Source organism: Ammospiza caudacuta, chromosome 3, assembly GCF_027887145.1.
Source record: "Ammospiza caudacuta isolate bAmmCau1 chromosome 3, bAmmCau1.pri, whole genome shotgun sequence".
NCBI classification, from domain to species: domain Eukaryota; kingdom Metazoa; phylum Chordata; class Aves; order Passeriformes; family Passerellidae; genus Ammospiza; species Ammospiza caudacuta.
In genome coordinates this window covers 34,670,105-34,695,505 of record NC_080595.1, presented here as the reverse complement: position 1 = coordinate 34,695,505, position 25,401 = coordinate 34,670,105, and the positions used below count along the sequence as shown (strand labels likewise).

The window sequence follows — 25,401 nt, the reverse complement described above, 5'->3', positions numbered from 1 at the left end:
GTGCACTCCTGGAATGTATGGGAGCCATCGTGCCATAGTGGTGACACAACCCAGAGCAGATCAGGTTTGTCCACATGTGGTAGGTGGTCGGCAAGTTGCCCAGCTAACGCCCTTCCTGAGGAGATTCCCACTGTTGCTCAGAGTCTCGGTGAACAGGGAAGTTTCTACCTGCTTCTGTTGTTCACTGTGTGTATGATGTGTAGGAAGTTGGACAAGAGGATTAGTTAATCCCTTGAATGGGGATCATACCTAACTCACTCCACTCTCAGCATTCACTTCCACAAACAGAAAGTGATTGGTATAAAGATGCACTGAAAATCCTCGACCTTACAAAGCAAATGAACAAAACCCCATGATATTTTAACAAAACTTCATTCTAAATTATATCCCTCTTGTGTAATTCCTGTCAGCCTGGTGGCTGCTGCAGCAACGCTCTCTGCTTGCATCTGGGCAAATGCACGGCTCATAAGACTTGCTATGTATTTATGTGTGTCTGTGCTCAGAGCTCTCCCAAAGGAGATGGCAGATGTGCTTATGAATGGGGAGGGAGTGGCAGATGGTCTTGGAGAACTGAAAATAAAACCATGCTTAAATAGATGGTGAAACTGTGCCCTAGGTGAGAAATCTTGTCACCTGGGGCTCTCTTTATAGCTAGTGATGAGACAGACTCACTTCAGAGGGTGGCTCTGATAACCTCTGTCTGGCCACATCACTCTAATGAAGAATGCTCCTCCCTCCCCATGGAATAGCTGTGGAAGACAGTGCTCCATCGAAGGGCTACAATTTATTCATGACTCTCTAAGTACAATTCATCTGGCAGAGACTACCTATGACAAAACAAAAACTTCAGCCCACCCAAGCATCCCTCAGCTCACCTTGCCAGAGAGCACAGGACAGATGCTGCCAGTGCTGCTCCTGAGCTTCAGCACTTCTGCACTGGACCTGATGGCTGGTAGAAGGGAGCATGGGTTAACTTTCATTTTTGAGTTGATTCTGTTTGAGCTGCTTTCTGCATCACCTCAGCCCCTCACTGCAGCCTTGCACCCCCACTAGCCCAGTCCCTGTATCCTAGCAGTGCTCCAAGTGGCTAGGTATTACTCAGGCAAGCTCGGCTCTGCTCTCAGGAGAGTTAAACCTCCCAGCTGCCAGACTCAATTAGGGCTTGTGTCTCTCCACACTTGCATCAGAGTGAGTTTGGAACAGGCCTGGTGGAGCCACACTACTGAAAATAAGTGAGGAGTCCAAGCAGGGGCAGGGAGAGAGGGGTGAGCACGGTGACAAGGAGGGGAGGTGAGGATGAGTGAACTGTTGGAAATATTTAGGTGCTGAGCAGGAGCAGGTGGCCATCCCATTGGACTGAGCAGTTTTGACGCTATGAAAAAGTGATGGAGCACACAGAAAGCAGGATTGCAGCCATTCCCCAGGACCTTGGCCAGACTGACAGACCTGGCCTGTACAATGACCGCTAAGCATGCAGTGGGTTTTAGACCTTTCCCTAGAATAGCAACCTCTCTGCCAGCCAGGTCCATGGGGAGACTTTGGTGGGACAGGGATGCTTCTCCAGGTCAGGGTATGTCAACTCCTACCCTTCAGTGTGGGGAAGGCAAACTGCAACAGAAACCTATTTTCTGCTTTTAGGGAGGTGACTCCCAGGACCGTAACTAGAGATAGACTAAATTCTCTGAGCCATTAGTTTCCGTGGTTTATTCCTTCTTGGGGGTGATGGGCCAAAAATTTAAGTGAGAACAAAGCATTTGGCAAGGGAGGATTTGGCTCAGTTTCCAGGCACTTGGGGCGGTTGCTGCTGCTCTGGAGTTATATCGGACAAAATGTCCTGAGGACTGTCAAACAGCATCTGGGCAGTGCTGAATCCGCTTTTCATTTCTGGGGGGGATGTGAGGGAGGGCCCTGAGTATCCTGCTGGGCTATTGCAGAGAGGAAAGTGATTTAACCTGACCCAGAAACCTCTGTGGAGCCTCACAAAAGCTGTGATGATGACAAAATAGACTCTCATGAGGCTGGATAGAAAACAAACAAACTGGATACAGGCAGCCTGTTGGAAAAGAAAGGATCAGAGCGGGGATCAAAGACTTTTCAATGACAGCAATTCTATTCAGTGAAATGTGCCCCAGAGCATCAGCCACAAACCCACCTACTTTGTAAAGTTTGAGATTTTGAGTATTTGGGGACTGCAGTTGTGATGTGTACCCCTGCTAGTGATGCTAAAGAGAAATGAGATCCCAGTCACCAATTAATGACCCCTGGGAGTTTCCTTCCCACAATAAAAAAAAGCACACCTGAATCTCCTCGCAGCAGACATGAAGTCTGAGTGCAGCACATGAAAACACAACTAATGGCACATATTTCCTTTAAGGCCAAATCTTGCAGAGGTACATGGCACTCAGACAGTCAACACCACTGACCAGCAGTGGCAAAGGGATGTTGTTAACTGGAGCAAGAGGCTCATTTCTTTACCCACACTCCCCTTGTTGCATTAATAAGGAGTAATTTAATTGGAGTGACACATTCTGGAACGCTCAGGCAGCCAGCACAAAGTATCCTTGAAATTCCTAAATTGAATAGGCATTAATTTCTGAGCATAGAAAATCCTGCATCCTAACACGAGGGGATTCTCTACCACGCATCTTCTTAAGAGACAAAAAGCAGCACACCGCTAGGAATCATTGATTGCTTTGGAACAAAAGACTGAGTCTTGATCACACTTGGTCTATTGGAAAAAATAAAGCTAAACACAGTGATATATATATCTATATGATGTTGTGAAATCCATTTTTATATTCAGGCTACAAATCCATTTTTATATTCAGGCTACAAATACCAGCACAAGGATAGGTTATCTATGACCATCTGTTTTAAAATGCAGCCTCCCTCAAAATTTTTTCTAGAAATTGAATGCAAATTTGCTGCATGGGTAAGAACTAATAACATATTTAAGCAGGAGCTAAAAGGCTATTTTCTGTAACTACCAGAGACAGAAGAGCGAGACCTTTTGCGGTTTGATGCATTATGGAAAGTGAACGAATCCTGCTAATATGATGTCATGCTTTATGCTTGCTTGGAACAGATATGAATGTCTCTGCAGGGTGGCAGATACAGGGTTTCTGGAGAACAAACCTATTGGTGAGGGCACCACCTCTACTTCAGTTGCTGTGTCATCTTACAAGCCTCCATGCTTCTTTCAACCATTTTGTCACATCAGAAAGGCCTCCATCCCAGAAATATCCCACTCTCCAACATGATTTTCCACTAGAGCATCCTGAAACCTACAGGAATAACTGGAGGGAAATGTCACACATTTTTGTCTCTTGCCCCCAAGAACACAAGGGTTGAATGGATCAGGCAGTGTGTTGTAATTACAGCTTCTGGGTCCTCCCTGTGATCATGACACAGAACACAATCTTGGATGCTGTCCATCTTGCTTTAGTTTCTGAAAGGCCTAAGCATCATATATTGTCCTATTTCTCCCATTCCTGGGAGTTCTGTGCCCTTTGTTGCACATTTTCAGCCATGCCTTTGGGTACCTGCCCAAGTGTCTAAATCTGCCACATGCCTGTTTTCCTCAGAAAGTGGCTGAGAACTTACACAACTCCAGTTCAGAAAAAGCAGGGCACACAACCTCTTTTGTGCCACCTCATCTCAAAAATAGCACAGCTGGTGATGTGCTTGACAGTGTTGTCTCCAAGATGTGCTGCCAGGACCAGTATCAAAGATGCCTGACACAAAAAACTCTACCTCTGGCTCACCAGTAGCCACCGACTCCACCAGTGGAGGATAAATCACACTGTGGGTAGCTCCATAAGGGTGGCAGCAGCAGCCTGCTTCCCAAGGGTTAGTCCTAATGGATAAAAAGCCCAGGATGGGCACATCAAAGGAAGGTCCTTGAGTCTGTGGGTATGCTGTTAAACTCCTTGCCACAGAATGCATGAAGCATCTACAAGTCCGAAATCAAAACAAATTCCAAAGTAAATGGACAAATTCCTTGGGGAAAAAGACACCATGGACTATTAAATGCAAAGGCATAACCTTGTACCACCTCTCCCCCCTCTTCACCCTTCTGCTTTGCTCTTTTTGTGTGATATTCACATATTTGAGATAAAGCCAGTGCTGTTCCTGAAGGGCGATCATCCCTCAGGCACTTTTTGGTCTAGCTGAGGTCACATCCTATAAAAAGCAGAAATGCATATAGGAATGCAAATTATTTTCAACTGTCTGTTAGTGTGCATGGAACAACATGCTGCTACAGGAATTGTGGCAGCTCTGGCCTTGTGCCTCTTTGCCTTGCTCTGCCATGACACACATCCATGGGTGAGCTCTCCTTGGAGCATGGGATCCGTCATGTGAGGGTGGGTCTGAAACTCTCAAGAGCCAAAGTCTGCCGGGATGATTGGGCAGGGGGTGTCTGAGCAGTAGGCAGTGAAATTCCAAGCAGGCTGCTCCTGCTTGCTGCTGTTCCCATGGAAACAGGGGAAAGGCGAGAGGAAACACATCCCCAGCCTCTTTTGAAGATGAGCTCCTTCAGCATCACCCCCGGCCATCACAGCTATTCCCATAAGAAGCAGGGGTTGGCAATTCCCCTTGGATGCATCTCCTTGAGTGAGACCATCAGGCCTACACACTGTTCCTTCCTCATTCCAGGCAACAGTGGACAAGGGCATGCCAATCATCCCATTGCCAAGGCTGAGCCTCAGAGCTCAGAAAAAGAGAAGAAGTTTCCAGCAAATTCTGCAGCTTGTGCTTCTCCCCAGTTTGGATCTGGGGAAGCACCTGCAGAGACACCTGATTTCCTGACTGTCAAGGAAGCTGGGCTGTACCTGCAATATCCAGATCTTGACAAGTATGGACCCTTCCCAAACTCTGTGTGTGTGTCCCTCTAGTCAGTTTAGGTTGAGGGTCTGAAGAGACTGTTCCACTCATCCGTGTAACCAAGCATGTTAGCTCTGTGGAGAAATAGGCTGCAGTTGGCTCTGCAATAGCTAGCTGAGAGCCTTTGGGCCCGGCGCAGATCACAGCAGGGGAGATCCTGCCCAACCAAAAGAATGCCGTGAGTGCCAGCATCAGCACTGACGGTCAGCACTACCCCACTTACCCCGACCAGCTGGGGTCCCCACAAATCAGAAAAGCAGATGGGGCACATGTAAAGTGCTCCCGGTTCTCCCGCTTCATCCCGAGGGAAGGAAAACCCACGGGGCCCTCACCTCTCCATCAGCTGGCCAGCTGGGACCGAAGACAGCCTGACGACCCCTCGGCGCTGCTGAGAGCAGGAGCTTTCCTCGACAGCGCCGGGCGGCAGCTCCGCTCCCGGTGGGGCTCGGCAGGGGCTTCTGCACCGGGCTCCTTCCCTCTCCGCTGCCGCCCGGCGCCTCAAGGTCACCCGCCGTTCCGCTCGGGCGGGCGCGGATCCGTGCCCCCATCCCCATCCCCATCCCATCCCATCCCATCCCATCCCATCCCATCCCATCCCATCCCATCCCATCCCATTCCATCCCATCCCATCCCATCCCATCCCATCCCATCCCACCCCCGTGCCGTTCCCCCCGCCTCCGCCGCGGCCCTCCCACCGCGGCTCTGCCCGCCCTCCGCCGCGTGTAGCGGCGCTGCGCTGCGGCGGGGCCGGGGCCGGGGCCGGCGGGCGGCCAGCGCTGCCGCCGAGCCGCGGCTGGGGGCGATGCCGCCGCGCTGCCCGCCCGCCGCGCCGCCGCGCCGCCCGCCCGGCCACCGGCGAGGCAGCGCCCGGCGGCGGGCGGGATAATGCGGCTGCCCAGCCCGCAGGCACCGCCAGCGGGGCGCCCCCGCCGCCATGTCCCCCCCGGCCTCGGCGGCCGCCGCCAGCGAGGGAGGCAGCAGCACGCCGGTGCCTCCGGAGGAGGAGGCGGAGGGGGCCAGAGAGGAGGTGAGCAGAGCGGCCGCCCCCGGCCCAGGGCTGCCCCCCACCACCCACCCACCCTTCCTTCCTGCCCGAGCTCTTTGCGTGGCGCGGGCACTGACCGCCCCGCCGCGGGCCGGGCCGGGCTTTGCCCGCACAGGTGCGGAGCCGCTCGCTGGGAGCCCCTCCCGCCCCGCTCCGGCCCCGGGGATGCGATGCGGGCCGGGGGGCACGGGGGGTTTGGGGGCGAGCTTACCCTGCCGCCAAAGGGCTGCCCCGGCGCGCCTCCTCTCCATCGCTGCCAGTCACCTGGGGATCGCTGCGGAGCCTCCGGGGCTGCAAGGGAGGCAGCAGCCAGCGCCGTCTGGAGCGGGGGCCGGAGCTGGAGTGGCCGGGATGGAGGAGGAAGGGAAAAATCAGAAACGAGAAGCGCGGGGCACCGTTTGGTCTTACAGCCGCGGGCAGAGCTTGTTATGCTTGGGAGGAGTGGATGTGGAGACCCCCTCCGTGCTGTGCGCTGGCTTCTGGGCGCATCCAGGATGTGGCACAGCTGCCTGGGTCGCTGTGAGGCAGGACGCGGTGGGCAGCAGGGTAGAGGGCTTGGGGACGTGGCAAAGCCAGGGGCTGTTGCTGGCTGGCGGCTGCTCCCAGCTGGAGAAGTGGAAGGTGCCGACTGGGGCAGGCCGGGTACCAGCACAGCTTTGCCTCCAGGTGTGCTGCAGTCTCCCTCAAGAGAATGACTTTTCTGGAGTCCAGGCAGCAGACGCCAGAAAGGGTCAAGAGCAGGGTGCCCTGTGCCTTGGGAGGCAGGAGTGCCAGCCCTTTTGTCTGCCTCTACAGAGCCTGCTTGCAGCTTGGGCTTCCCGAGAAGAGGGAAGGCAACTGCTCTGACTGGTGGGACTCACTTTAGGCCATGGGGTTGCTGACCCGTGGAGGAGAACTAGGCAGTGTAGGAAGGGCAGCGTTCTCCTGCAGGTGGTGGGCTGCCCTCTCTGGAGAGACCACAGCTCAAAGGGCAGCTTGGGGGTACTCAGAAGCTGGTGCATCACTTCCCCTTCTGCTGATGAGGAGCTGCAGTTTGTGAGTGCTGCATAATCCTGGTATTCTCTGCCTCCTTGGCTTGGGCAGAACATGCATGCCCATGCACGGTTATGCTATATATACAGATTTATATTTAGATAGAAATAATTGCAGGAGAGGAATGCTGAAGTTCAAGGACTGGGAAGCTGAACAAATACTGTATACTCTGTGTCTGTTCCTCTCTTCCTGCTTGCATTCAGCAACTCCTGATGGTCTGAGCCCAGCTCTTCAAACAGATCCTGACGAGGGTAGCCAAACTGTGAGGTGCTTTTTTCTTGTGAGGACGTGCTTGCTGTGATGTGGTCTCTTACTGCCAGTGCTCTGGCAGTGCTGGTTCTACTTTCTAGATGGCACAGACTTTTCAGGGGTGCCAGAGCAGGAGCCAGTTTGGGTGAAAGTGTAGCAGGGGCAGTGCCCAGATGAGTTTCCCTCACCTACAGTGCCCCCTGTCCAAGCACCACAGTTACTCTGTGGTGGCTGCCAACGAGGCTGTCAGTATAACACTCCATGGGGGCAGGCAGAAGGGCTGTAGTCCATGACGTGCCCTGTTTAGGCTAAGGGCATCCTTCCTGTGGCCCGAAGCTGTCACAGACTTGCATGAAGCAGCTGGTGGAGGAGAGGGAAGCTGCAGCCTCTTGTGATGGTGCCACGCTTGCTGGTGTCTCATCTGATGCAATGAGAAGAGACTTTAGTGGCAATCTTGGATTCATGGGCTGACCTAGTGCAATCCTCTTGTCTTCAGAACTACCAGGAGGGCAGAGTGTTCCTCCTCCCCTCTAGTGCCTATGCAGTGCCATACAGGCTGTGCAATTTCCTGATTTCCATCAGAGCCAGCTGCTGGTGCCAGCATTGCCGAGTGTCCCCGCAGTGTGGCTCAATCCCATGTCAGGGTCCATTGGCCAGGGTGAGTGGGAAGCCAGGGGAGATGTCTGGAAAATGGGAAACTTGCCCTGTCCTGTTGGAAGGTGTCTCATCTTGATATCTCAGGTTGCTGTGTCTGGGAGCCAGGCAGGGCTTTGGGTACTTCTCATCTTGTCCCAGCAAGGCAAGTAGCAAGAGCTGCTAACCAGAGCTGACTGAGCCCTTGTTCCATCTTGGCATCACATGCCTACACCCACACTCAGTGGTGGTGAACTGAATTTCACTCCTCAGTGCATACTTGGAGGGTAGGAGATGCCAAGGGACAAGCTCTTCAGCTGGGAACCAGTAAAAACCTGTCCTTGTCCTGCTGCTCAGGGGGGATCTGATGGAAGGAAGCAGTCCTCCTCCAAGCTGCTGTGTGAAATGGAGACCTTGGTACCGCTGCAGGAGCTGACTGCTGGCAGGATTCCCTGGCTTGTCGATGCTCAGCCTTCCTCTGTCCTCTGCAGCTGGCAACCCTGCCAGCCTGGGACTGAGCCACCTCTTGCTTGTAGACAGGACCTGTAGGCATGGGGTGTGTGATGTGGGTATTTGCTGGGACCATACAGAGCCTTCAAAGACAATGGTAATTCCTAGAAATGACTGGATCCTCCTACCTCCCTTTTCCTGGGGATTTGAGGTCAAAGGAATCAGGGTTTATTCATTTCTTGTATGATGTAAGTGAATCCTGGGGAAGAGCCATGGAAACTGATGCTCAGGAGTCCCTCTGGAGTCCCCTGCAGGCTGCTGCCACCACCTGGCACTCGGGAGCTACCTGGGCCTTCAGGCTGCTGCTCTGGGGCTTTTTTTGGGTTGTTTATTCAGCCCTCTAGAGGGCTGTCTCTAGGACACCTAATCCTCTGAACCCCAGGCTGTCTCGAAATATGAAGGTTTAGCATTCTGGAGGTGAATCAGAGATTTCACAGAGGTCTCTGCAGGGAGAGGCAGGTGAGAGGCATGGGAGCTAATGACATGGAAATGCTTGTTAAAAAAGGGGGCAGTGGATGGGGCCAGGGCCAGGCTGTTACTGGGAGTAGCTTGAAGAACTTGATGGGTTTTAGTATTCAAAGTTGCAGGGTCAACGTTGCAGGGGTGATTAAGGGATTTTGACCCATGTACTTGGCCACTGAGGTGCTGGGCAGGTTTGTCCCCTTGAGACTGTTTTTTTTTAAAGAGAATCCCCCAGACCTCAAAGGACTTTAGTGCAAGCAGTGTTGGGGGTCCCCTCTTCTACTGCCTCTGCCCTGTGCACTGTGGGTGTTTCCTTTTGCTTCATGGCTGGTTGTGAGTCATCCCCTCCATCCCCTCCATCCCCTCCATGCCCTCCATCCCTCCCCACCCATCCCGAGCAGCAGCTGCAGGTGTGGGCCTCCATCTCTGTCCCCTTCAGGGCAGTGTCGGAGGCAGTGCCAGGCAGGAGGGAGGGGAGGCCCAAGCAGCAGCCCTCCCTTGCCTTTCCCGAGCTGTGTCTCAGTTAGCACCTGCTGTGGGTTGCCCCATGCATTCCCTGAGGTGAACTGAAGCACAGGGAAGGGAGCTGGTTGGGATCCCACAACAGGCTCAGCTAAGCTATGGCCAGCCTTGCCCCCTAGCTCTGCAGGGATGTTCCAGTGCACCTGCAATAGCAGATTTGCTCACCACTCTCCAGTGCTGGAGCCTGAGCAGTGAGGGAGGCTCCCGGTGATGGAGGGAAACCCTGTTTGCAGTGAAGTAGGGCAAGTCTTTTGCCTCATTCCATCAGACTGCAGCGGGCAGATGACGATGGCATTTATATCAGTGCCTGCTCTCCTCCTAGTGACAATGTTCTGAGACAGATTTCTCTTTCCCCAGCTTTTTCATCTGCTTGTTTGCTATGCTGGACTTATCCAAGGCTGGTTAAGAGCTCAAGGAGACAATCTTATTCAGCTGCTTCTGCAGAGGAATCTCTGGAGCTGATTGTTTGCTCCTGTGAGCCCTTTGCAGCCTGGGAGAGGAGCAGGGATGCTGCAGTTCCTACTGGGATTAGACTCTGCATCTGGCTCCTCCTGTGTCTGCTGTGGCTGTATCCCGTCACTGGCACTTGCTCAGCTTTCGGAGCCCCCACCAGAGCAGCTGAGGTGTGTGTGTTTTGCCCCAAAAGCCTGGGACAAGGCTGGGTTGTAAACAGTTTACAGCAGGGGTTAGTGTGACCCCGTAAAAGCGCTGCAGTATCTAAGTACTGCGTAGTCCTAGGAGGAGACTAATGCATGGACCAGAGCCCTGCTAACACAGTTCCTGGAACCAAGCCTGGGCTGCATCGTGCTCCCTGCCCTGGGTGGGTAACCGCAGTGGGGCTTGCCTACATCTCTGCAGGGTGGCAGCCAGTGTGTCTCTTCTCCTGCGACACGGACATTGCAGAGTGCCAGGGGCTGGGGACTGACTGTGAGGTGGAGTTTGCTTTTCTGAGACAGACGTGTCCAAAGACCTGTCATTCTGGTGCCCCTTCCCCAGCTGGCAAATGAATGAGCTGGGTGCTTTGCTTTATTCCTTGTGCTGTTCGCATGTCTGCCTCCTAAACAAGGTGCTGTTTCTCAGCATTCACACCCCACAGACACCCCAGGCTTGGCATGTACCACCCAAGGGCCCTGTTCAGACCCTCCCCACGCTCCTCCTTTGGCTCAGCTGCTCCTTTAGATCCTCACAGGCAGAGCAGAGCTGCCGCTGCCAGGGAAAGCCTGCGACGCAGGAGGCAGCAGTGAGAGAGGAAGCCTTTAGCTGCCTGGGCAGTGGCACAGTATTCCAGCATGGGAGAGCCGTGCTGCAACCAAGCAAAGACAGAGGGGTCTGAGCAGGCTCTGGTAACTGCAGCCTTGACCTCAGGAGGGAGAGGACAGCTCAGGTGGCTCTGCCTCCTGAAAGGCCCCCTTTCTTCTCCTTACTCCCTTTTCTCTTACCTGGGGTTGCCTCCTTGCCCCATGACTGTGAGCCTGCTGCAGTGGTCAGAAGACTGGGCTGCACATGTGTCCATGCCAGCAGTGCCACCCTGCATCTCTCTGAGCTGCCTGCAGGCCAGCACCACCCACCTGCCAGCCCTGGGCTCTGTCTGTCTGTCCGTCTGTCCCCAAGTCCTGCTCTCTGCTAGTGGCTTCAAAGAGAGCAGCTCAGCATTACTGATGGCTGGGAGTGCCAGTGGGATGTGCCACCATTCCCTGTGCCAGCAGTGGTGTCTCTGGATGTGCCACCTGCTCCACTCATCATGGGCTGGCTGCTGGGGTGGGCAGGCAGGGGAGCTCTGTGCCTCCAGGAGAGAAACCTCTGCTGGAGATTTGGGCAGGATCCATGAGGGCAGTGACAGAAGTCCCACTGGCAGGCTTTGACACGGGTGGGGAGGGAAGATTGGCCTGTGGAACTCTAGAGCACCAAGCCAGGAATGAGGGGCTCTTCAGAAGAGCAAGAGGCATTTCTTAAAGGAAAGAAGGGGCCCAGGTCTGTCCCTAGACCTGCTAGTGCCCCCATGATTTCTGGTTCTTGCTTTACTTTTCGTTTTCATACCAGAGTGAAAGTGCCCCTCCTGCTTCCTAGCAGTGTGAGCCCATTCAGTTGTTTGGGATTCCTGGATGAGAGACCTCTCCAGCCCAGCATGCTCAGGAGTGGAGAATAATGGAGCCAGGCTTGGACTGCAGTGCTGTGAGCAGGGTCATTACAGCTGGTGTTGGCCCCTGCCATGGCAGGGGTGGGCTCAGGAGCTGCTGCTGCCTGTAGGGGCAGAGGGAGAGCAAAGCTTGAAGCCTCTGAGTGAATTTGGTGGCATCTGCATAAGGCTGGGGGTCTTGACCCCCTCTCTCAGGTTGCACCTTTGGAGATTGCTGGATGAAATCTTCTGTATAAGAAAGCAAATAGTTACTTTGTCTGTTCTTTCTTTGGGTAGGATGATGTCAGATCTCACAGACAATGGATCAATATTTGAGACTTCAGAGTGTTGCAGAGTGACAGAGGTTTCCTTAACCAAGTTTTTTTCATGGGTTTGTGTGAAGCCCTGCACTGTACTGTGGTAAAGGCACCAGTGCAATCCCTTTAAAAAGTCGTGTTGCTGAAGTTCTGCCTTTTCCTCACCATGAAAGACCTAAGAGCAATTCTTTCAGAAGTGTGGACTGTCACATCTGAATCCCAGCACAAGCAGGCACATTTGCCAGCAGCTGTGAGTGGCCTCTTGCCCTCCTTGCTGCTGCAGATTGGTAGGATGCTCCTTCCTTCCAGCCTGAACACTTTTTAAGATGTTACTCCATATTTGCTTTCTCTCCTACCAGAGGTGGCTCCATTTCAATAGTGGAAAAGTACTTTCTCATTGGTATGGTTTATAAAGCACTTGAGAAGCACTTCAGAGCTCCTTAGGCTGCCAAGTGTTGTAGTGGGAATTGTCATTAGCAAGCACAGCCCTTCCCAGCGGCAGAAGGGCTGTTTCTCCATCTGACAGGCATGCCAGGCAGCTTGTGCCGCCCTGGTGGAGGAATTGCAATGTTGCTCTTGGTCATTACTGGGAAGTGGGGGAGAGACTCCTGTGCAGTGGGATGAGCTGTGGTGAGGGGCTCAGGTGGGGTGACATCAGTTAGAGCTGCCTGTGCTGGTGGGGTGGGTGCAAGAGCTGAGGAATGTGGAGGAGATCACCCAGACTCTTATCTGGTGCTCCAATAGCTCTTCCTGGGAAGTGGCAATGGTAGAGTTTACTCCCTGTTGGAGAAAGGAGATGCTCAGGGTGTGGCTGACAGAGTTATCCTTTGCCTCTCTCTCCCATGTCCAGCTGGGCTCTGTCTGTCTCCCAGGGAGGGGCAGAGCACCAGAAATGGAGGTGATAGTTGCCTGCACTGCATGGCTGTCATCCTGTGAGAGATCCCAGCCCTGCCCGCTGAGTCCAGGAGCCCCATGGCATCTGCTGTTTGGTCTGTGTTCACAGAGCTATAGGTGCCCCCACAGCACCCTGTTCCCCTTCCCCTGCAGCCTACTGACTCCTCTCTTGTTTTCTCTCTCTTCTCCCCGGTGCCCCGGAGCAGCAGCGGCCAGTGAAGCAGTCTCTCAGCAAATCCCTGTGCCGAGAGTCCCACTGGAAATGCCTGCTGCTGTCCCTCCTCATGTATGGCTGCATGGGAGCCATGACCTGGTGCCACGTCACCAAGGTGACCCGGCTGACCTTCGACAGCGCTTACAAGGGCAAGTCCATGATGTACCATGACAGCCCCTGCTCCAACGGCTACGTCTACATCCCCTTGGCTTTCCTGGTGATGCTCTACGTGGTGTACCTGGTGGAGTGCTGGCACTGCTACACGCGCAACGAGCTGCAGTACAAGGTGGACGTGGAGAGCGTGCACGAGCGCGTGCAGCGCATGCAGCAGGCGACCCCCTGCATCTGGTGGAAGGCCATCAGCTACCACTACGTGCGCAGGACCCGGCAGGTCACCCGCTACCGCAACGGGGACGCCTACACCACCACCCAGGTGTACCACGAGCGGGTCAACACCCACGTGGCAGAGGCCGAGTTTGATTACTCCAACTGTGGGGTCAAGGACATCTCCAAGGACCTCATCGACCTGGAGAGCTACCCAGCCACGCGGCTCCGCTTCACCAAGTGTTTCAGCTTTGCCAACGTGGAGTCCGAGAACTCCTATCTGACCCAGCGGGCCCGCTTCTTCACGGAGAATGAGGGCCTAGACGATTACATGGAGGCCAGGGAGGGGATGCACCTCAAAAATGTGGACTTCAAGGAATACATGGTGGCCTTTTCCGACCCAGACAACCTGCCTTGGTACGTATCTCACTATGTCTTCTGGGTGGCAGCTCTGCTGACCCTGTCCTGGCCCCTGCGGGTGCTAAATGAGTACCGCACCTCCTACGTCCATTACCACGTGGAAAAACTCTTTGGGTTTGATTACGTGGCGGTGACGCCGGCCGAGGAGCGCTCCTTCTGCCGGAGGATGCCCCGTGTCAACACGGTGGACAGCACGGAGCTGGAGTGGCACATACGCTCCAACCAGCAGCTGGTGCCCAGCTACTCGGAAGCGGTGCTGATGGACTTGGTGGGGCTCTCCGGCTGCACCAGCTACTCTGCCTGCCGCTACGGGGGCTACCGGCAGAACTGCGAGCGCTGCCACAGGACTATAAGCAGCTCCTCCATCTTCTCCCGCAGTGCTCTGAGCATCTGCAACGGCAGCCCCAGGATTCCCTTCAGCAGCAGCCGCTTCTCCCTGGGCCGCCTGTACGGCTCACGCCGCAGCTGCCTCTGGCAGAGCCGGAGCGGCAGCCTCAACGAGCAGAGCTGCCCCACCGAGCAGACACGCCTCTCCAGCCAGGTGACTGTGGAGGAGGAAGACCCCCCTCCTTATCAGGATGCCCTCTACTTCCCCGTCCTCATTGTACACCGCAATGAAGGCTGCCTGAACCACGACCACCGTCACCTCCATCGCAATGGGTCCTGTGTGGAGACCTCACTGTGAAAGCAGACGGCGGTGAGATCTCATTGTCCATTGCCCGGCCCGAGCCGGCACAGGATTTGGGGAGAGGAGCACGAGGGGGATAGCCCAGGAGGACATCAGGATGGAGTGGACATGGCATCCTGCTCCGGCAGCCAGCAAAAGCTTCCCCCGCTGTGGCTCTGACCTCCCCGAGGGGTGGATGCTGATGCTCCCCCTGACATGGCACAGAACTCTCGACCAATCACCACATGCAAAAAAAAAAAAACCCCAACCAAGCCAACAGCAAAACCATAATTCATGGTATCAAGACCCAAAGGGGGGAATAAAACGACAGGCCTGATGCAGGGAGGGGGTGGCTTTGGCTCCCAGCCCTGGCTCCAGGCTGGCTCGTGCTCCAAGGAACCAGCAGCCACCTAAAAGCACCCTGCTGCACCCCTGCCCACCCTGCTTCCCACACTGGAGCGAGAGCCCTGACAGGGTGGAGGAGAGCAGGCCCCTGGAGCAGGGTGTCGCTGCCTGTGGTAGAAGGTCATGGGTGCCCAGGCATGTGGAGCTCAATGGCAGGTTAGAGCAAAGGCTGAAAGCCACGAATCCGCCTCTTCCCCTTCCCCCTGCCCGTTCCCCACCCTCTCCACTTTTTTTTTAGACCATGCTCCGACTGTTATTTTTTGTCACTGCTGGGAATGGCATTGCCTCCAGAGGATCTCATGCTCAGCTCCTGAGGAAGTTTCGGTGTGCCAGGTGTGAGTCAGCATCCCCTTGGTAAAGGGTTTTCTGTTTGGGCATGCAGCACCGGGGAAGGGATGAATGTGCAAATCGAGATGGAGCAGAGATCTGCAGCACTACTGATGTGTTTGCTGGAGGAGGGCTCAGCTGGAAAGAGAAAACGGGAGGCCCCTGGTGAGCTGGGGAAGGGGAAGAGGATGGCACTGGAACAGACATTGTGGTATCAGGTGGCACATCAAGTGGCTGCGGACCCTTCCTGGCTTTGAAGTGAGTCTTAATTGGTTCAGCCAAGCATCAAGGAAGTTTCTGGTAGGTTCAGCTGCAGTTCACCTATTGATAATGGAGCAGCAGGTTGGTGCAAGTCTGCACAAGTGAATTTTGCATGAGATCCAGCTGGGCTCTAGCTGTGGACTCTGAGCTGCAGGCTCCTGGAAGCCTCATTTTGGCAGAGAGCTCTGGGGATAGCAGGGACAAATGCAAAAGCATGCTGGAGCATTGGGAACTTTGGCTGGGGAAAGGAGGATCAAAAGGATTCTGTTTCTGTGGTACCCCACTATTGGTGCAGGAGGCACTGCCAAGAGGGATGTTCTGCAGAACAGAGGCTGGGGATATGTTAGAGGAAAACCTGATTGAAGCGAAACATTTTGCACAACAGGTTTTTGCAGGGAGGTGTCAGGCTGTCAGAAGTGAGGTGACTCTTCTGTTTAGCTCATTAGCTACTGGGTTCTTCTGCCTTGCTCTTGTCAGGGCAGGTTGCTCTAGCTTTGTGCTCCCCCTTCTACCCTGCTGGAAAGGATCTCAGTGGCCTTGGGCAAAGAACCTTTGTGTCACTGAAGCTGCAACAGTGTTTGCAGCATGCACACACCCAGCTTTTCCTCCTCCAGCAACACATCCTCAGATCTCTTGTGTCCTTGTTCTCAGAAAAGCTGCCTCCTTTTCAGTCAGCTCTTTGGGGAATGCGTGCCAAATCAGCCAGTGATTTCTCCACTACTATTCCTCAGCTTCACCCTTCTTCCCTCATCAGCTGTGGCAAACAAAAGCTAAGAGCAGCATATCTGGGGTGACAAGGGCAAGTCCAGTGGCACCTGGGCATTGTTCTTGGTGTCTGCCTCCCCATCTGTCACAGAACAGTGAGGCACTGTATTTAGTCCAGCCATCTTCCTCCTGCCAGCTATTAATGAGGGGTCTGTCTCTCTCATCGTGCTGCTGTACTGCTTTGCCTCCCAGGTCTTGAGGAGGCTGCAATGCACCCATGTACCACACTGGTCCTATTTTGAAAGTCATCTCCTGCTGGCAAGCCTGGAGTGGTCAGTACCTGTGAGCATTGTAGAGCTCCACTTTTCATTTTCCCCAGAGCAGTCTGTTCTGCTCTTTATGCCCTGCATATCCGGGTTAGTGTCTCTTGCCCTTCAAGTCAGCTTATCCTCCTGGATCTGGGGTGCTAAACTACAAACAACAGTGGTTTGAACAGGAAGTCTCTTAAAATCTCACTGTGTTTATGATTCTGTCTTAGCCCTTACTTCTGCCCTTACTTTCACTACCAGAGCTAGATGTTGGCTTAAAGAAGAGGGTCCCTTGGAGGACAGAGAAGATTAAGGTCTCTGATGTAGGCACATCCCTCTCTGCACTTTGTTCTCATTCTTTTTGGCATAGATTCAGACTGGGCGAAAGCAGCCCTGGGATTTCCTTGCTTAGTAATGACATTTGGCTCGCTGTGGACTCGTGCTCCTCTCTCCAAGGGCCTAATGTAAGCCAAGGCCAGTGTGGAGTGTTCTCCTGACTCCAGGGAGATAATGGTGTGTGCTTGTATGTCCCAGGGAATTGAGGCAGTGGAGCTGCAATGGGTCATTAGTGAGGAATGAGGTCCCCGCTTGTCCTTCCTGACATGTTCTCTTTCAAATCTGCACTGTTGCTTAAATTAGGCTGTAATGGCTCATCTCTCTATCTCCAGCCTCCAAGGTGCCTTGGACAGATGGATTTATCTCAGTTTTGGCAGGCCTTTTATCTCCCCGGGGAAAAGACATTCTTCACAACAGGAACAGATTAGCAGGGTCTCTATGCCCCCCAGATTTTAGCACCTGCAGCAGAGTTTCAGGCACCTGTCCTTGGCTTTCTGGGGCTTTCCATGAGAATGCCTGGCCTTGTTCCTCTGTCCCCATTTTTGCCTATGGAATATTATTCTGGAGGTGGTCTGTCCAGGTGGATCTTTGAGGCACGGCTGCTGTTCTGACCCACAGGATCCATAGAGTCTTTTCTGTTGCTGAACACCTTCCCCATGCACCTGGTGCCAGCTGCAGCCAGGTCCCAGTGCTTCTGTCTGTGGCTGGTCCAGACCCACAGTACCCTGAGGAGTGGGACCCCTCTAGTCAGTGTTCCCCACTGCATGCCAGGATTTCTCAGAGATCCCATCCCTCATATTCTTGGTGCTACCCACGTGCACCTGGTAGAACTGCTCCCCTGGTCCATCCCATTCCATTTTCTCAAGGCTGGGGACTTGACTCAGGCTCAGGAAAGGGAGATGGTGCACTTGGACATGGTAGGGGAGCAGGACTGGGCAGCAGGGACAGGAGCTGCCTGGTGGCTTGACAGAGAAGTGGTGGAGCTGAAGAGGAGAAACTGAAACTAGGGCTCATCCTGGCATGTCTAGTCAGGCAGGAAAGTTCAGAGCAGAAAGCTGGGATCTCCCTCCTGTCTTCTGGCATGGGACACTACTCCTGGCATGGGACACTACCAGCAAAGAGGGTTTTCTCCTTAGTTGGTGAGAGAACACAGTGCCCTGGGCCAAGGGCAGCTGCTGTAATTCTCCTATGGCTCAGGCTACGAGCACAGATACCCAGAGATGGCCTGTCCCTGTTCTGGCACACAGCCTCTCCGTGGTGGAGTGGTCCCATCTCCTGGCACATGGACACCACCCACCACAGCTCTGGGCTGTGCAGCAGCCAGGTGCCTGCTCTTCCTGAGACGTGTCTCTGCTCTCTGCTGTCTCCACGTTGGTGATGCCAGCTCCTCTGGCAGCTCATTCGAGGGCCCAGTCTGCTCCTCTCAGGATAGCCTTCTCCCTTACATCTAACCCGAGTTCTCCCTGCTGTAGCTTAATCCCATTACTTCTCCTCCATTGACTGGTGAGTCTAATTGGCTCTGTTCCTTTTTCTCATGGCCTTCCTGACACAAGCAGGCCTCTTATCTGTAGCCTTTTCTTCACCAAGCCCAGAGTCTTGATCTCACTTGCCAGGCCCTGGCTTGAGCAGTGGTGCAGAAGTTTTCACTGTGCAGTGAGTATGTCAGTCCTGCTGTGAGCCTGGCCTGGGCAGGAGGACCAAAGGTGCAGGCAATGCCTTGCTCAGTGCCTGTCAGGGTGGCTGTGTCCTCATTCCTGGTGCAGAAGATCTCTTTGAAGTGAGCAGAGCTCACAGAGCTGCTGGCTGCTTGCACAAGGAAAGCAGGACAGCACACATCACCCTCTGGGAAGGTCAGAGCTAGGTGCTTGTCAGTATGATGGGGGCAATAATTAGGAGGATCTCTGCAGTCAGATGGCTTTGTTTTTTTCCATGCATCATTCAAACATTGCAGTTTTCCATGGGCTGAGAGTCAGGCTCAGCATTGCACTTAGCAGCAGACTTCCCTCATATACCAGAAGGAGGGAGGCAGGAATGCTACCAGCTCCTCTTTGTGGCCCCTCATGGTGCTAATGCAACCCAGAAGAGGGATAGTCCTTACTGCTGCAAGGCTGGACAATTGGTTTGGGCTATTTGGCGTTTCCCACTCTTCAATATACTTGTCAGGTACTTCAAAGCTCTCCAGCTTTTCTGAACTGAGAAAAAGAGATAGAGAGAGAGAAGAAGTGTGTGAGAAGCTCTGGATTACCTGATCATCAAGACATATCACCACCCATTTATCTATCTTTCAACACAGTGGAAGCTTCCCAAATAGTGCCTAGCACTTTGCTTGTGCAGAACCAGTTGATGACACCAACTAGCCAAGTGGTGCTATTTTGAGCCCTCTGTGTGTCCTGTCTCACTCCACACCAAGGAGGGAGGTGTCAGAGAGGGCTGTCAGGGTGAGCAGCTCTCGGGGCATTCATTAGTATGGGGAGAGGGAATCTGAGCCTATGGCCAAGGCCAAGCCTTCCATCCTGCTGTTCATCTGTTGTCAAACAAATGCACACCCCCTTCCTTTCTGCTCCCCATAAAATGCACTTTAGAAATCCATCTGGTCCCTGCCCTCTTTGTTGTCTCTTCACTCAAAAGGCTGCAGAGTTGTTTAATAACTGGTGGATGCCCATGGGGTGAGAACTGCAGGAAAATATTTATGAAGTGGAAGTTTAAGAAAGATAGGTAGCATCAATGCCAGTAAAACACCACCTGCTGATTAGCAGGTGGGACAAATAATCTCTTTTAAGCTCTCCTTCCAGCCTTTCCAACCATGGCTTCAGTAGTGTTGTCTAATGTCACCAGGGTGCTGCCTTTAGCAGGGCACAGACTGTGCTGCAGTGTGCTTCTGCTCTGCTGCAGTCGCTCTAGGGGCTGGGTCTGCAGTGCCACACCACCACCTGGATGTTCTGTTACCAAAGCTCTGTGAGTCTCAAGGTGGGGTATGTCCTTCTGATCATGTTTCATTCACATTCAGTGGTTAGAGTAAAGTCTGTAGGAACATGATCTGGATCCAGGTAATGTCACAAATGAAATGTAGTTCAAGTGATAGCTCTATCTGGTGCTGCTGCTTCCTGTGATGCACTTGGGCCCTACACTCTCCACTGAGCCAGGTATGCATGGGGACCAAAGGCTGGTTCATAGCACCTGGGACCCCAGTGGGGACTTGGGGCTGAGCCTGCCTAGGGCTGTTTTCCCTGTGGGCATTCTGGAAAAAATGGAAAGGGGTCATAGTCACACTTCAGGTAGAAATTAATGGGCTATGTTCATTCCTAGGGTAATTTTACTGAAGCCAGTGGTACTATACTAATGTGAGGTTGGCTTAGCTGCTCCTCACAGGGGTCTATCCCTGAGTCCTGAAAAATTGATCTGTCACAGTGTTGCTTTGCTGCATAGATTTTGTGTTGGGACTTGGCCAACATGAATGTATGTTGAATATCTGTAGTTTTTACAAGCAGTGGGTTGAATTGTTCTGCTCTACTGCCTCACAGCTGCTCTGCCAAGGGGAACATTATGGATGTGATCTCGTCAACTCCCTCAAAAGCAAGCTAACAAGCAAATTGACCTCCACAGCACTGGGAGAGGAGCTTTCTCCCACAGGACCACAGCCTTTCTGCCTCTGAGCTCAAAGAGGTCCCAAGGACAGAACTGAACCTGCAAGACCCATGGCCTCGTGGCCTGCCCTTCCTCCTTCCCTCCTTACCTCATGTCTGTCTTGGGGGAGGGACATTTCCCTGTGGAGTTCAACAGGCTCCTCTTCCTGCGGCTCGTGAACAGGCTCTACTAACAGGTATATCATCCACCTATGCAACTTTTCCAGAAGCTGCCAGATTTTCAGGAGCCCATTACAGTGTGCAGCATGGCCATCCAGCACTGAGAATAAGCACAGTGGCTGCTGGAAAGCTAAGTGGGTTTTATTCCTCCCCCATTCCCCAGGAAGACTCTTTTTGTTGGGCCATTTTGTTTGTTCGTTCGTTTGTTTGGTTTTTGTAAACTTCATTTGGGGGAAATGAAGCTCGTGAGAAATTGGTGCCCATCCTGAACCCTCCCCAGTCCTTCGAACTCTGTGAATGGATGGAACACCTACTGTGATTATAATTAGTGGATTTTGTAGAACAAAATAACTTCACACACAGACACATGAGGTTCTTTCACTCTCCATCAGCACAAGCTGCTTCTGCAATCTTAGCTACTCACATTAGTGAAAGAAAATCTAGCTAGAATGTGGTGAGATGATGTAGTGCTTTGTACCAGTCCCATGGTCCCAACGTCCATTAGCAGCGCCGTCAGCTGCTGTGACATGAATTCAGACTTTGGATGGCAGCCCATGAACCAATCAGGGTGAAAATTTGGAAAATCCCAAGCCTGAGTCTATGCACATTTCCAGAAGCAGATGCAGGGGGAGGATCAGCTGAACACAGGCATCCTCTCCTGCTCAGCCCCGGCAGGAGCTGGTGGGCTCTGTTTGTGCTGCACCTGCCCCCAGGAAGAGCCTGTCCCCAGGGGCTGAGCCGAGGGGAGTGAGAGCAGCAGAGTGTCTGATGGAGCAGCACTGCTCAGCTCGCTGGGGAAACAGCAGTGACAGCCAGACCCCAAAATAACAGGATTTCACTTTGGGAATGCCAATGGCTTTTTCAAACTGAAATGCCACAGGAACGCCTTAACAGCTGATAGAAGTGTTTCACATTGCTGTTCGTTGCTTAAAAAAAAAAAAAGATTTTTGGTGATGATGTGGGTTTACACTCTCCACTCCTTCCATCTCTGTTAGTAATGTGCCATGCTGGTGGAGAAGGAATGCCCAAAGCAGATCAGGATGGTGGTCCTGTGGCTTTGCAGTGGGGTAGGTTGATCAGGAACAGAGGCCAGAGTTTAAAATCTTTCTCTGCCCCTGGAGGTGTGATGTGGCTATCTACCCAGATGTGGCAGGGTGGGGTTCTGTGTGCTCCTGCACAGCTGGGATCTGTGGCCCTGCAGAGGGTTGATATGTTTACGGCTTTGGTGTGGTGACACCCATCCACCGTTGCAGCAAGGGCTTTTCAGGGTGACAGAGCATTACTTGTTCTTTGTGAGAGGAAACTCCTGACCTGATTTCTATGAGGAGATGGTATGAAGTGTCACATTTGCTGCAGAGAGTGGCAGGGAGCGGGGATAAAAGCATGGAGCAAGCTGTGTTTGAGAACAAGGTAATCCATTGCTGGCTGTCTGAAACTGGAGAGCTGCCGGATCTGCTCCCTGGACAACGCTTTCCAGCTCTTCTCACCCTGCCCAAACCTGATGTGCAAACTGTCATTCTTCTGAGCTAACCAAAGCACTGCCCTCCCCTGAACTCCTCCGAGGCCGTGCATTCCCATAATTTTGGTCCTTCCCTGCTGAGTCCCATGGAATGCCAGCAGATGCATGATGACCACAGGCATGCTGGTGGCCAGACCTCACCATCCCTGCCTGCGCACAGCCTTCCAGCAGCGCTCCCTGCCCTGGCGTGTCCACTGCTTGCTTGCTGCAGAGCAACCGCAGCACATCCTGCCATCACTTGGTGCTTTCCCAGAGAATTTCACAGCACTTGTCCTGAGTTAGAAGACAGAAGGCCTTGATGTTTTGGTGATCCTGGTCTCCAGACCAGGGAGGAGAGGAGAGGCAGGTCAGCTGTTGTGGCAGCGAGGGAGCAGGGGACAGCATCATGGTGAAAGCAGCATATCTGCTGGAGAAGTCTGCGAACCTGGGCCCTGTGCTCTCTGCTGGGGCTGAGGGCAGCTGACTGAGGGCAGAATAGGATGTGAATGCTCAGCAACACATGCGAGGAAGAGAGATGGTTGAGAACATCTGTAAAAGGCTTTGCAAAGGTGGTGGTTTTTACAGGAGTCAGAAGGCAAAATGGGGCAGGAGGATGCAGTGTTGGAGCAAGGGTGCTGCAAGGCAGGGAGGGTGGGAGGGAAATGGAACACGGCATCCTGAGAAGCTCAGGAACAGAGTGGGCTTTCAAGGCAATCTGTGCATGCTCTGGCTGAGGAGAAGGCAGGAGGTATTCCCAAGCTGAGGTGCCCAGGCCATGTCGCACTGCGTTGTTGGAGCAGCAATGCCGCCTCCAAGCGCAGCAGTGACAGCTTGAGCACGTGTCATCAACCACGATGGCCACAAGGTGTAAATGTCACTAATGAATAAATTGCCTTGTGCCTTGGAGAGGCTAATCCATCACAGCTAGAGACAGGGATCTGACAAGCCTGGCTATTTCAGGCATGCCCTGTAGGGAGGAGGAACGCTTCATTTCTGAGCCATGTCCCCTCCACCTAGGGAAGCTGATGCAGGGCTTGGCTCTGTGCCACTTCCCATCTTCCCAGCTACACGAACTCAGGCTTCATCCCTCTTCACTGCAACTGAAGAAGCATTAAAGGATCTAGATTAGCCAAAATTGCCATGTCAGCAGGGTGGTACACGGGGCTAGCAGGTGATTGAGGTTGGAGGGAAGCTGCTGGACATGGGGCACACATGCTGTAGGGGTGATGGAATACAGTGGTGGGTTCCCAGTGACTGGGAGAGCTTGTGTTAGTTGTCTGCATGTGTTTCAGGGCAGGAATGCTTGGTACTGTGTTTTAGAAGCGTGCTGTTTCCTCCTCACCCTACTGTGCTGTCCCACAGGCAGTGCACAGGACCCCCATTTTCAGCACCCCCTGTGTGTGAACCCAGCCACCAGCACCCTGGCTGACTGTGCAGAGGGCCAGCAGGTACCAAACGGGCAGGGACAGCTCAGCCTAGACAAATCCAGTCCATAGGAGCAAAGGGAGGCTGAACACGGCAACCATTTCTGTGCACAGCCTCTGCTCATCCTTGTGGCAGCCTGCTCCTCCTCCCCAAGTCGGTGCTCAAAATCAACCTGCCATCCTGTTTGTGACATATGCCAGTGTGACACCTTGCAAATCGATGCCTGGGTCTCTGTGAGCAGAAACCGCCAGGCTTGGGAAGCTGGCCACTGTTTCCTGCTGCCGTGTGCGCTCTGCTCAGAGCAGCGGGAGCCGGGCTCGCCATCTGCTGTGGGAGGGAGCCAGCCGGGTGCCCCGCTCCAGCCTGATGGGACACGCCCCGCTCAGCCCGGGGGAGAGCCCGAGGGCCTTTCCCCCTTCTCTGCCTTCCGGCCAGCCCTGTCTCTTACCATCTCTCTGGCGCACACCCGTGGGGTGGGTGAAGGGGTGCTCCCAGCCTGACTGAGTGCTGCTGATGCTGTGTTGGGAGTGGTGGCAGTGCCCAAGCTTGCTCTCTCCTCCAGACAGAGGCCCACAAATGACGCCCCCTCCTCAGAGCCTGCCTTGGAAATAGACCTCATGGGAGAGCTAAGGTTTGTTCTGGCCCTGCACTCAGCACAGTGACCAGCTAGTTACCCACCCTGTGGTGGCTGGACCCGGAGCTGACAACTGACCCACCAGCAGCAGGAATGTTCACACTCCAACAATCTGCTGTTGCTGTCTGGCCAGAGTCTGTGGCATTTGAAATGGTTTCAACCCTTGCAGACTGGCGGATAGTTGACTGTTGGTCTTGGGTGTGGGCAAGTGCTGCAGGCTGCTTGGTTTGGACTTTGCTTTTTGGCCAAGAGATGGATGGGAGAGAAGGCAAAGAGTTCTCCAGGCAACAGCTACCTGTCCAGGCATTCCTGCATGTGGCAGCCCAGGAGTGCGTTTGAAGGGTGCTTAAGTGGTGTTAACAGTCTCAAGCTGTTAGGAGGAAAATGAGCAGTGAAAAAAGCTCCTGGAAAGCAAGTCAGAAGTTGTTCTGGTGATGACATGTTTTCCCAAGCCCTTTTCTTTCCCTGGCTCTGATGGCCAGTTCCTCCTCATGTGTCTGCTAGCATGTCTGCAGGATCTCATTGCTGCCCTCCAAGCATGAGCTTTCATTGCACAACTGGCTGACCAGCTGCAGCCCTGTCCTTGGAGCCACAGGCAGGCTTGCCTAGGACCAGGCCACCCCCATTAAACCCCCACCCTCGCTGCTGGAGCTGTTGCTTCATCAGCCTGTTGCTGATCTGGGTCTTTTCTGCTGTTTCTGAACATGAGTTCTCATCTCATTGAGGTGTGTCATCCAGTGAAAATATTTTGTAAATGCAAATAAAAATAAATAAGTATATTCAATACCTCGGTCTCGAGGATGGGAAACAAGTAGTGGGAGTTGCCCAGGTAGGGAGGTTTCACAGCTGCTACTGCTGGTTAGGAATTCTTCTGGACGTAGCCCCTGGAGCATCCATCAGTAGTTGGGAAGGGACTACACAAACCTGTGAGGGCTTGGGCTGAGCCCTGTCAGCACCCCTGCTGCCAGGGCAGCCCTGCACTCCATCCTTTCTGATCTATGTGGGCATGACACGGTGCAGGTAAAGGTCCTGTCAGCCAGGGGCCAGTGGCACCTCGGTGTCTGTATCCATCAGGCAGGGCAAGGCAGAAGCGGGTACGTGGTGAACAAATCCTTTTGTGAACACTGGGAAACGGTTTTTACTTTTCAACTCTGTCAATATGATCTAGCTCTGTCTGTCTCTCTATATATGTACAAACAGTATATCACAATGTTGCCTTTTTTGTTGGAAATATCAAAGTACAAAGATTGTAAACCAAATCGGTGTAATAAAAGTTTCAGATGATTCACTGAGGTGGTTGCCAGCAGTGGGTCTGTGGTGTTGGGCAGGGCTCAGAGGCATGGGAAGCTCCTGCGTTGCCCAGAGGGTGGTAGGGGATGGAAATCAACTCATTGCTTAATTCCCTGATAT

General features: G+C 53.4%; 1 protein-coding gene across 2 annotated transcripts; it reads left to right on the top strand.

The window, feature by feature from the left end:
* Positions 1–5,818: 5,818 nt before the first annotated feature.
* Positions 5,819–25,246, top strand: TMEM151B (transmembrane protein 151B). 2 transcript variants are annotated; one of them, XR_009274566.1, is made up of 3 exons: positions 5,819–5,911; positions 12,871–15,321; positions 20,153–25,246. XR_009274566.1 is itself a non-coding variant. In XM_058802342.1 (2 exons), exons 1-2 carry the CDS (start codon positions 5,819–5,821, stop codon positions 14,305–14,307), a joined length of 1,530 nt encoding a protein of 509 aa, XP_058658325.1. In that variant the 3' UTR covers positions 14,308–25,246. The 2 variants fall into 2 exon arrangements, 1 of the variants encoding a protein (XP_058658325.1); XM_058802342.1 differs by having other exon boundaries at positions 12,871–25,246.
* Positions 25,247–25,401: the final 155 nt, after the last annotated feature.

Coding starts and splice junctions, on each gene's coding strand:
- TMEM151B (XM_058802342.1), top strand. CDS start 5,819: ATGTCCCCCCCGGCCTCGGCGGCCGCCGCCAGCGAGGGAGGCAGCAGC. Junction 5,912..12,870: donor CGGAGGGGGCCAGAGAGGAG/GTGAGCAGAGCG, acceptor GCCCCGGAGCAG/CAGCGGCCAGTGAAGCAGTC.